Here is an 11,992-nt window from a genome sequence, read left to right as displayed (position 1 = left end):
GAATGTATGATTATTTTTGGCCAGGGGATTCAAACAGTTTCTGTAATCTGTAGTAAAACATCGAAAAGCAAAAATCATATCAGATGGGGACTCTGGGACAAAATCTTATGAAATGGGGTTCGTGGTCTAATTTGTGTCATTTTGGGGGGTCCTCGACGTAAACAAGTTTGAGAAGCACATCTGCTTCCCTTCATTTGCATCTCCTCCTTTGTTATTGGTTAGAGAATGGCTTTTAGCTATAATTAGTCAAAAGAGTGTCATTCATAAATTATTTTGTTCATTCAGTGTAGTGGCAAAAGCTAAAGGATGACGTTCATGTGATCACACAGTGTTTCCCATACATAAAGGAATTTGTGGCGGGCCGCCACAAAAGGATTTTGACCGCCACAAAAAGATGTTGACAATTTCTTTTATTTATTTTTTTACAGTGCACATGAACGCAACATGCAAGATACCCGCTGAATAAGTGTCCAATAAATGTTCATGTCATTCTGGCCAATACTTCTGTTATAGCATTTCAGTATGGAATATGGAATATCTTTCAATAATCTATGATTTAGCTGCTAAATTGTCAAATACCGCCATCTGCTCGCTACCCAGGCACTTATGTATGTACTTAACCTAACTAACTTAACCTAACTAACTATCCGGTGTGCACAACATTGTCAGCCTAAACTCCGGCTGACACCCCAAAAACCTACAATCCGCTACAGAAAAATGTATATTGTTTGTTTATTAACTGGCCCCTCGCCTTCTATCATTTCCCTAGCCTTTTAATTTTGCTCTTAAGCTTTCTCAAAGTACACAAATTTCATGCATTTTACTTTAAAATGTTTAAAAAAAATCTCGCGGGGGGCATGCCCCCGCACCCCCCTAGGGGGTCTGCGATCCCCCACCACAAATACTCAAAATCCTGTGGGAAACACTGGATCACACACACACACACACACACACACACACACACACACACACACACACACACACATACACACACTTCAACTTTGATCGGCAGGGAAGTCAGTTCTAATTCCTAATCCTAGTGGAGTAGTTAGTAGAGACCTAAGAAGGATCACATGAGGTTGATGATGACGCTCCGTTCCAACTTCCAACCACACTGATGCCGGCCGGCTCTGTGGGTCAGTGTGTCTTGGGGAAGAAGGAACAATACGCCTCATTCATCTGCTTCAGCCAAGACAGCGCTGCCTCTGAAACGTGTGCAGGCCGACCAGGAGCTGCTAAGAGCTAGTGACTTAGCAACCGCTCCAGACGCACGCAGCACACATGATCAATCCTCATCACACAGAGCGCTGGCCTGGTCGTGGCAGCCTGTTTGTCTTCTAGTCCATTACATAACCTATACACACACTGACAGTGTTGCGATGCGCTCACAGATGAAACCTTAAATGACTCCAGTGCAGCTGGCAAACGTGGGCAGATACAACAGCAAAATGTGCCATTAATCTTTCTTTACTCCTGTTTGTCATTTTCTCTCCCCGTCCCTTCCTTCCTCTCTCCTCAGTGCGGGCCATCAAATCCATGCCTTCACACCCATGCTTCACACAGGTCTTTGCTGTTTGCTATTAGGGGTGGGGATCACAGAGAGTAACTCCTGATATATGATACGATCAACATTGCCCACAATAAGGACGGTATCACGATACAGTGTTTCTGCCATACTCGATACATCGCAAGACAATATTCACCTACGTTACATGAAATTAATGCAAAAGATACACTTTTCAGTGCTTAAGAAGCATAACCATTAACCAACTTGTTTTATGTAGACCGTCGGGACACATTTCAGTGCCTGCATGTTTCAATAAAAAATATCGATATTTGGCACCATCGATCGTGTATCGATCGCAAGAGGAAGTATCATGATGATACAGGGCAGGTCTATCGATATTCTGTCCCACCCCTACTTGCTATTACACAGAAAGCAATGAAATCTGTCATTTTATGTTTGGAAACAGAAATGGCATCAGAGTGATATTGCACAGAGCCAAAGTGGCAATAAGAAAATCGGGTGGTGCCAGATGTGTTTCTACCAAGTCTTGGTACACAACAAAACTGTCATGGTGACACTACTTGTCTCCCTTCTTGTGGGAAAAAACCTTCATTAAAGCACACAGATAGACAGACTGACTAACAGATAGACAGACTGAGTATAGACAGACTGACTAACTTGATGTACCAGGCAAAGGTAACTCTCTGTCACAGTCTGTTTCCCTATCTCTGTCTCTGCCAGGATGAGATCGATTTATAGTTTCATCAACACCCTACAGACTTCACAGCTGGGCCCCTGCTCGCATTTCTGCCACTCAGTTTACATGTGAGCACACACACACACACACACACACACACGCACACGCACACGCACACACACACACACATGCACGTGCATGCGCGCACACACACACACACACACACACACACACACACACACACACACACACACACACACACACACACACACACGCACACACACACATGCATGTACACATACACACAAATGAACAACCTCTCTCTTTGCAGCTCTGTTGAAAAGCAGTGAGTGTTCCTGGCAGAGAGGCAGCCATGTGAGCAGGCAGACAGACTCAGAGAGGCAGCCAGGGGAGCAGGCAGACAGACAGACAGACAGACAGACAGGTGAGCAGGCAGACACACAGGTGAGCAGGCCAGGCAGGCAGACAGACAGACAGGTGAGCAGGCAGACAGACAGACAGACAGACAGACAGACAGACAGGTGAGCAGGCCAGGCAGGCAGACAGACAGACACACACACAGACAGACAGACAGACAGACAGACAGACAGACAGACAGGTGAGCAGGCCAGGCAGGCAGACAGACAGACAGGTGAGCAGGCAGACAGACAGACAGACAGACAGACAGGTGAGCAGGCCAGGCAGGCAGACAGACAGACAGACAGGTGAGCAGGCCAGGCAGGCAGACAGACAGACAGGTGAGCAGGCCAGGCAGGCAGACAGACAGGTGAGCAGGCCAGACAGACAGACAGACAGACAGACAGACAGACAGACAGACAGACAGACAGGTGAGCAGGCCAGGCAGGCAGACAGACAGACAGACAGACAGACAGACAGACAGACAGACAGACAGACAGACAGACAGACAGACAGACAGACAGACAGACAGACAGGTGAGCAGGCAGACAGACTCAGAGAGGGAAGCAGGGAGAAATAGTTTTTTGAAATCCTGTCCTGCCTGCTTCAGTGATCCTAATGAGCATCCAGCACATCTGGTCCGTGAAGAAAAGTGACAATCCAGAGAGCGTGAAAACATGAAACTAATCTGAGAATCTGTCAGGTTCTTCTAACGTGCAGTATTTGAAGATCAAGGCCGAACTGAAGACAATTCAATTCATTAAGCTTCATTTCCTTCCAAATATCGAGTGTCTCTAACTACAGAGCCAGGCACTCAGCTTTGCTGCCTTCTTCAGCAGCTGCGGTGTTGCAAATCTTAAAATAAGGAATTCTTTTTGAGAGTGCATTTCTTGTTAAATTCAATTTAAAAAATCAGCCAAAACACTGAACAATAAATTAATCCATGTGCGTGCGTGCGTGCACGTGCATATGTGCATGTCTACGTATGTATATGTGTGTTATGTGCATGCCAACAAATTAATACGCGGTTTTGCAGCTGAATTGATCCATTATTCATCCAGATGTTCCTTTCCTTATTTAGATTATTGACATGTATGTCCACATCCCCAGTCCAAATACAGATTGCAGCCAGAGGACTGATGTACTTCAAACAGGAGGTTGTTTATTAACAGAGCCATACTAGTTCTGTTTGCCTCACGCAAAAGATGAAAAGAATTATTAATCTATCGTCTGGCCTGTTAGGCTTCCTCTGTCCAAAACATCACTCCCTGAGGCTACGCTGGTGCTTCATTACAGGGACGGTGATTAATTTTACATGGCGGCAGATTTAATTGCTTATACAGACTGTATACACAGATATGCATGGGCAGGACAGCTGCATACAGGTTGTGAAACAGTGTCTACAGAGGCTAATGTAACCTGCGTTGTGCTTGTGTAGTTCCCCCCGAGCGGGAATCGAACTCGCAACCTCCAGGATAGGAGGAGGACGCTCTAGCGTGAGACTACACATGACATGAGACTGTAAATAATAAACACTGTGCTGTCTCTGACATGCTCAAATGATGTAGTATAATGTACGATGCTGTTTGTGTGTCCATAGACGCATTACACTGACATCTAGCTGATAAACAGTGAAGAATTGCACAGCGGTGCCTTGTGATTTGTTGTCTCTCCTCCTGGTACCCGGGGCTTGTGAGCTGTGGAGGAGAGTTGACTGTGTGTCGTGTTGTCTACTGTGAGGAAAAACACTTTGATGTCTGAGCCGGAGAGGAGAGGAGAGGAGAGGAGAGGAGAGGAGAGGAGAGGAGAGGAGAGGAGAGGAGAGGAGAGGAGAGGAGAGGAGAGGAGAGGAGAGGAGAGGAGACAGTCACTCAGAAACCTAACTGGCTGCCCTGAAGGGAGGGGAGAGAGAGAGACTGAAGGGAGAGGAGGAGGCAAAAGACAAGGAAGAAAAAGGCAAGACAGAAGACAAGCCCGTCTCAACAGAGAATTCAGTTCTCTGACCCGCCTCTCTCCTGAGCAGACAGGGTTATGCTTGCTTTATAAGCCACATAAACAGTGAAGGCATGCACAGCAAATGAAGACCAGAGAGCCATTTAGACCTCTCTCTCTCCCCGAGGCCACACAGATAAGACTATCTCCCTCCCTCCCAGTCTCAACTTCAGTCATGAGCACTGGCTGCGGAGAAGAAGAAGGCTTGAACTAGCCAATGGGAGCAGAGAGAGAGCTCATATACCTCTAAGAGCTTTAGAAATGTGCCCTCCATGTTGGAAATGAAAGCTCTCGAATGCATTAAGCTTTGACCTTACACTTCTTGCTTTGTCTAGTCAGAGCCTTTAGGCTTATACTGTAAGTGACTATCTCTTTGTCTAGTCAGAGCCTTTAGACTAGATGAAAGAGGTCGGTGGTTCGATTCCCGCCTCCTCCAGTCTGCATGTCGAAGTGTCCTTGGGCAAGATACTGAACCCCAAATTGCTCCTGATGGTGTGCCAGCACCCTGCGTGGTAGCCTGCCGCCATCGGTGTATGATATGAATGGGTGAATGTATACTACCTACTGATTGTAAAGCGCTTTGGATAAAAGCGCTATATAAATGCAGGCCATTTACCATTTTACCATTTAGACTTATACTGTATAAGTGACTGTCTCTTTGTCTAGTCCAGTGGGACTCAATATTGCCCTACTCAGGAGCCACACTGACAAAAACAAAAGCAAGAGCCACAATCCAAAAAGGTCCCTTTCCTCCCATTAATTTATTAGATTTTTATTTATTTATTTATTGTAAGCAGTACTTAAAAGAGCCACAACTACACATAAAGGGTTAGGGCTCTAGAGCCTCGGGTTGAGTATCACTGGTCTAGTCAGAGCCTCTGGGGTCGTCTGAGTGGAGCTCCTGTACAAAAGCTATAATTTCATCAACACCAAGCAAGTACACAAAGCACACGTCACACACACACACACACACGCACACACACACACGCACACACACACACATGCTCACATTTAATTTCAAACCCTCTAGAAAACGGTAAGAAATCAATACTTTCTTTACAGTGAGGGTGGGAGGAGTCAGAGGGAGAAGAGAGGAAGCAGAGAGTTGAGACAGAGAGAGACTGCAATAGTGTCATTCTTGCAAAACTGGACAGACAGGCTTGAGACAAGCTAAATGAGAGAGAGAGGGGAGGCGAGCAGGGCAAGGCACAGTATCCAGTCTATCAGGCTACTGGGAGTGATGGGGGAGGGGACAGGGGAGAGGTCACGCCACGGTCGGCCCATTTCCATTCCTCAGCGGCTGATTGGAGGACGTGAGTCAGGAGAAGGGAGATGGCAAAACATGCACAGGCATACTGCTGTACTGCAAAAGTTCTGAGCCAGACAAAATATAGGAGTTCATCGTAAAAGTTTTAAGAGTTTTTCATTCATCTTACTGATCATCAAATAATCATAACAGCTCTATCCACTTGTATAATAGAATTAGAAAGTTAGAAAGAATGAGAAGGTGTACATCATGTAAACCGACTACTTTCATTGGTTGGGACATATGACATTCCTTCTGTGCGTTTGTTTACTCTGAAATTACGAAAAGTCAAAAACATTTATTCTGAGTGATGATTACCTGCACTTTGATGCATGTAAACACACCATCAGATTCAGATCACTTCATTTGTGTAAACAGTTGAATTCAGAATGATAAAATATTCTGCATGTAACTACAGCCAACAGACACGGCTGAAATCAGTAGACTGGTGCTGTCAGTCTAATCCTATAGTAGCCTATAATAACAGCACCTCTGAGTGGCTCTGAGTGGTTTTTGGGGGGCATTTTGCCTTTAATTGATAGGACAGTATACTGTAGACAGACAGGAAAGGTGGGGAGAGAGAGGGGGGATGGACCACGGGTCAGATTCGAACCCGGGTCGGCCGCACGAAGGACTATCGTCTAACTAGCAACGACTAAGGCTCATTTATACTCCATTTTCATACGAAAATAAATGCGTCCGTTTCAAACGGTGTAATCGTCACTGCCCACATACTTCCATGCGTCTTTCACGTTGGTATCATGTTAAGCAATACATCCACCAGTGGGCAGTAGAGAGTCAAATGTATGAGTGTGTGTGTGGTTTTGCTCCGTTTCGTGCGTATCCGTAAGCTTTCAGATGACGGACAGAAAACGCACGAAATGAACGCAGAGTACGGACAGAAGGCTCTGTCCGTCTCCGTCTTTAACGTAGAGTATAATTGGGCCTTAACTAACATTTGTAGTACGCGGCCTACCAGGTGATCCACTGGGACACCCCACTGAGTGCCTCTTCTAACTAGACCTGCTGCACCCATCATCTCAACATGTGACCGGCACAGGGTCACGTGGTATAGGGTCATGTCTGGCACAGGAGCAGGAGGAAGCCACTGAATCACAGAAATGACTAAAGTAACTCTGACTCAAGCAGTGAGAAGACAGAAAGATATCATCTAGATATCATCAACTGATAGAATAACGTCAACGTTTCTTGTCTTTCATCATTCCTACAGTCCCTTGTTTGCAGTCTTTGATTCTTGCCCGACAGACAACCTGGGAGTATTGTCAAAGGAGTGAGCGTCGGCCTTTTGCATCCCTCCACTCTAACAGCATTATGTAAAGTGCACTAGAGGAGAGGAGTGATCTTTAGATTATTAGAGTGATAAAATCTCATCAGCGCAGCACTCAGTCTGCACATCTGACCAGGACAGTTTGAGGTTACAGGGTGCTGCTTAACGGAGCAAGAGAGACAGAAGAAGAAGAAAATCGTTTTCCTCTTGGGCGCTGGGCTCTCAGGGCCGTTTAACTTTAGTTGTTTTGCTATGTTTTGTTTTACACTGCAACAGCTTGTAGTGGACCTCTGATAACACAGGATCAACATGGTCAACTGCACTGCTTTGAAGGATGATTAATCATTTACTGTAGATGCAAGTGGCAGTATAGGGAGTGGAAATTGGGTGGCCTACCTTTGTAGTTTACCAGTTGTTTACCAGCTTATTGCCTATCCTTAGAAACAGAAATTGTAGCTTACACTTTCTTTCTTGTGTAACTCTTACTCTAACTACTCTACTAATTTCAGGGTCAGCATCACCCAAAGTGGAACCTCAAACATGTCATTAGAGAAACGCCCAGGTTATCCCAGGTCATCCCAGGGAAAAAAGAGCCAAAAGAAAGAATAGCTCTATCCTTTGGTAATCTTGTTCTAGCATTGTCACAGACCAAGATGACCACAGGACAAACTAATTATTTATTTAGACTTATTTTTATAATAGAATTAGAAACTTCGAAAGAATGAGAAGGTTTTCATCTGAAAATGATGCACCATGGCTGCAGTTAGGGAAATTGCCCGCTCCGTGGGGTCCCAAAATCGTGACAGACAGTGCCCACTCACCTAGGCGCCATCGTGCAACTGTGCGCCATCGGCTCATACTACATCACATTTGCTCGAGTGACATCACTGATGACATCACAACAATTGCTCGAGTGACATCACTGATGACATCACAAATGCACAAGTGACATCACTGATGACATCATCATTGATGACATCATCACTGATGACATCACAATCGTGACAGACACCGCCACCAACCACACCACTGACTTATCCAATTTTAATTAAGATAAGAAAATATAGCTTAGTTATAAAGCCTACTGTAACTGAGTCAGAATGTTGGATGCCCATGAATTATATGACAAAAAAAAATCAAACATGCTTTATAACAATATAGAACACATTAACAATATGAACCCCTGATAAGTTGAGTGGTATTTTGGGGATTCCAGTGTATAAGGCCCGTTAGCTTTTTGGTGTGTATCGTTAAACACATGGAGTCGCACATACAATCATGATTTCTGCAAACTACAATGGACAATTAAGGAAAAATCAGTGACCATCCAGTGTGCTATTAAGTTCAGTTAAGTTGTGATATTCCTCTGTTTATAAAATGTTAATGCACGCTCTGCTGAGCACCAAAACAAACAGGAGGCAACACTGTTTTGTCGTTAACAGTGACTCTACTCATTCACTTGTACACGGTACATTCATGCACTGATGCACACTGTAACATTTTTGTCCAACTAACTCATCCGTGTGCCAAATGGTCAACTTACCTGCCAGAATCGCCTTTCCCGGGTGCGTTAACTTCGCTTTGCCCCCCGGAGCCGCTGCCGCCAGACAGCGCGGTCTGTGGAACGGGCTGACAAATGTTGCTTTTCCCTGCATGCTTAGTTACTAACAACACACAGCAGATCTGCCGAAAATCAAGCGTCTACTCTGACGAGACTGGTACTTTATGTACAAATTTTCAAGTGAACTAAAGCGCGCAACACATGGACGCCTGCCTGGTGCGCTTTCGTCAGTCCGGTTGGCGTGGATGATGCTGATCAGTGATGTGTCCGGAAGCCTCTGTTGACAGTGGGTGGATATACTGGGACCAGCGGTTTGTTCAACTGGGCGGTTATTTTACAGCTGGGAGAGACGAGACTGCCCACTTCTATTCAACAACAGAAGGGCGGGGCTCGGTCTCTCTCTCTCTCTCTCTCTCGATTCATTACCATGTATTTGCCTCAGCCAGGAAGAAGGGCTATTTCCCCTGTTATTACACCCATTTACTTACAAAACCATAAATGTTTCACAAGCAATAGTCAGTGGATGTCCAAACTGCCTAACCACACCCTCTCTCGAGAAAATCTGGACAAAGGAGCTGCTGGCTCTCACAGAAACCATCAATCAAGTCTTGTAGCTTGGTTACCAAAGTGACAGTCTAGGTCCAACAAGCTGGAAATATGAAAAGGGCACAGCATAAATAAACCATTAATTCAATATTATACTCACTTCTCTTCTGTGTACATAGCTGTCAACGCTAACGCTTGATAGCAGGCTACCTATTATTATCCCCATACACACCCCAAAAACAGACCCACACCCACTGGAAATAAGCCATATCCTCCAGAGGCTGCTCTCTCTCTCTTGAATGAACAAACTCCACAGACGACACTGTGTGTAAACTTTATTTCTCCATATGACTTGTGCAGATAAAGGGAGTGCTTGTGTGCAGTTAGGGTTTTGCTTTTCCTCTCGACAAAATCCGAACTTGACACAATGGTGGGACAGAGCTCAGTGTATAATACAGTACACAACTGGAGGACAGCATACCCACAAAAATGCTCTCTTGGGACCTTCTCATTGGCTGCTTCAACAGGAAGTAAACAACATAAACTGTCACCACTTTTGAGCAGCCTTTGCCACAGAGCTTGCCGTTTATTATCCTGCTGTTTTTTGTATTTTTCCTTTTCTTACAAAAATCGTTATGCTTTTTTTAAGACTACAACAATACACTATAGACAATACATATGGTACGGTAATCCGCAATAGTTGACTTCTTTGATTAGTTAGGCATTTCAATATATCTTTAAATTATACACGGCTTTCAGTACAATAATGATAATTTTTTTGAACCACTGGCACCAGGATGTAAGCATGTGAGATATGTTCCCCTACATTTCTTCTCCTCAATATGTTTTGCTATTGGAGCTTCATCACCATTCTCGTTATTTAGGTGAGAAAGTAAAGGTTCCAAAGTACATCACTAGATTTTTTTTGACACAACATTAGCAATACTTGATATACTCGAGTGTAACATGAAAATTGTGCTCCTGGTTGCAGCATTATATTTTGGCAGCACATGCACAGACATCAGCACATAGCATTTTAATTTTGTTTCTTCAAATTTTTTAGATTCCACCTCTTTTGTCCTTTTTGTCACATTCATGGTGAAACTCCAGACTTCCAGGATCATATAGTAGATGTGAACAGCTGACTGATACCGGCATCCATTCCACTCTGACTCGGCAAAAAGGTTCCAGCTACACGGGGGGAGGGGCATATCGGGGAGGGTGGGGTTTCATTGAGCATCTCTTGGTTTGGTGACGAATCCCTCGAAGGCTTGAGGGGCTATGCACACACACACAGACACACGTAGACAGTACCCTAACCTCAGAAACAAGTGTTCTTAGTCCATATACAGCATTGCCTTGTTCAGAACACTTCGTACCTGTTCATGTTGCAAAGGACAAAAGAGAACTATTGCACAGTTAACTGTCTCCTAATCAGAGCATGAGACAGTTGTGAAAATGAACATGAAGAATGACCCAGGTTTGCCACCTCCTCTTAAGTATAAGGCCTTAGCAGTGCTTCTGGAGGGAGGGGGAGGCGCCTGTCCTGTCCTGTGCTCCCCCTCCCCTTGACTCCTCAGTAACAAAGTCTCTCCCTCATCAGTGCTGTACTGTATCTCTAGGAAAAACAAAATAATGATCAACAGCTGCTCTATGGTTAATACAGTCTACATGGAACAGTGGGGGGTAGCTGGATAATGGGTGCTTTAATGTTGCTCATGTTATCCTCGGTATATTATTTCCTCTAGGAGCTGAGAGGCGACTTCATGCTGTGTCATTAGATGATGTAGTTATTATCGTCTGGGTGGGGTGGGGGGGTTCCAACAGCCTTGATGCCATCCTTCTCTTGTGAAGAGGAGAGAAACTGGGTGCAGAGGGAGGAGAGATGAAGCGCTGAGTAGCGGTTTCTATGAGCGGGGCCGGGATCCGTCTCCTTGGGGATGACAGGCGGGTGTGGTGGTGGTGGTGAGGTGTTCAGGGCTCTCTGTTCTGTAGGTGGGCTGGTTGTGACCAGAGCAGCAAGATTGGGTGTGGTTCAGGTCCAGGGGTCTGAGAGGGGGTGGGAGGTGTGGGGGGGGGGGGTTTCAGGCCTACATGTTGAAACCATACGCAGGCTGAGCAGGGTACCCCGGGGCAGTGGGCGGAGCAGGGTACCCCGAGGCGGCGGGCTGAGCAGGATACCCCGGGGCAGCGGGCTGAGCAGGGTACCCCGGGGCGGCGGGTTGAGCTGGGTACCCCGGGGCGGTGTAGCCGTAGCCTGGATACGGCGGCTGGGGAGCCACTGGACCCGGACTGCCAGTCAGCATCAGCTGTTGACCTGCACACACACACACGCACGTACACACACCCCCCCCCCAATTAACAAACACGCCTACAGTTGTGATCCATGACGTTGTTGTAGTTACCTCTTTGTCAATTCATTAAAATGATAATCAATGAGATTGCTGTGGTCTTTCTGCACTACACTTCCCAGAGATCACCTGTCAATCAATCAGTGTGTCCAGTACATCCTTGGATTTCCTGTTGGTGAAGTTTGAGTTTCTGTAGGTGGCGCTCTTTTCATGCTACCGCTGCTCATGCTAACTCATGCTAACTGTAAAACACATCACTTCCTGTGCACCAGAGAATTTTTCCTGGTGGTGTGCCAAAAAGGAAATGAATTTATCGGTAATGACAAT

The 11,992-nt window shown here is 45.5% G+C and overlaps 1 protein-coding gene across 1 annotated transcript in view; it reads right to left on the bottom strand.

The window, feature by feature from the left end:
* LOC310783416 (tricarboxylate transport protein B, mitochondrial) overlaps positions 1 to 9,004 on the bottom strand; it is a 26,060-nt gene extending 17,056 nt beyond the window's left edge. The window contains exon 1 of the mRNA XM_083644277.1: positions 8,751 to 9,004. Within this exon, the coding sequence (XP_083500403.1) occupies positions 8,751 to 8,862 (112 nt within the window). The 5' untranslated portion in view covers positions 8,863 to 9,004. The remainder of the gene's footprint in view (positions 1 to 8,750) is intronic.
* Positions 9,005 to 11,992: the final 2,988 nt, after the last annotated feature.

The sequence above is a fragment of the Poromitra crassiceps genome (genome assembly GCF_964638095.1).
Source record: "Poromitra crassiceps genome assembly, chromosome: 10".
In the NCBI taxonomy this organism is placed as follows: Eukaryota; Metazoa; Chordata; class Actinopteri; order Beryciformes; family Melamphaidae; genus Poromitra; species Poromitra crassiceps.
This window is presented reverse-complemented; position numbering and strand designations above follow the sequence as displayed.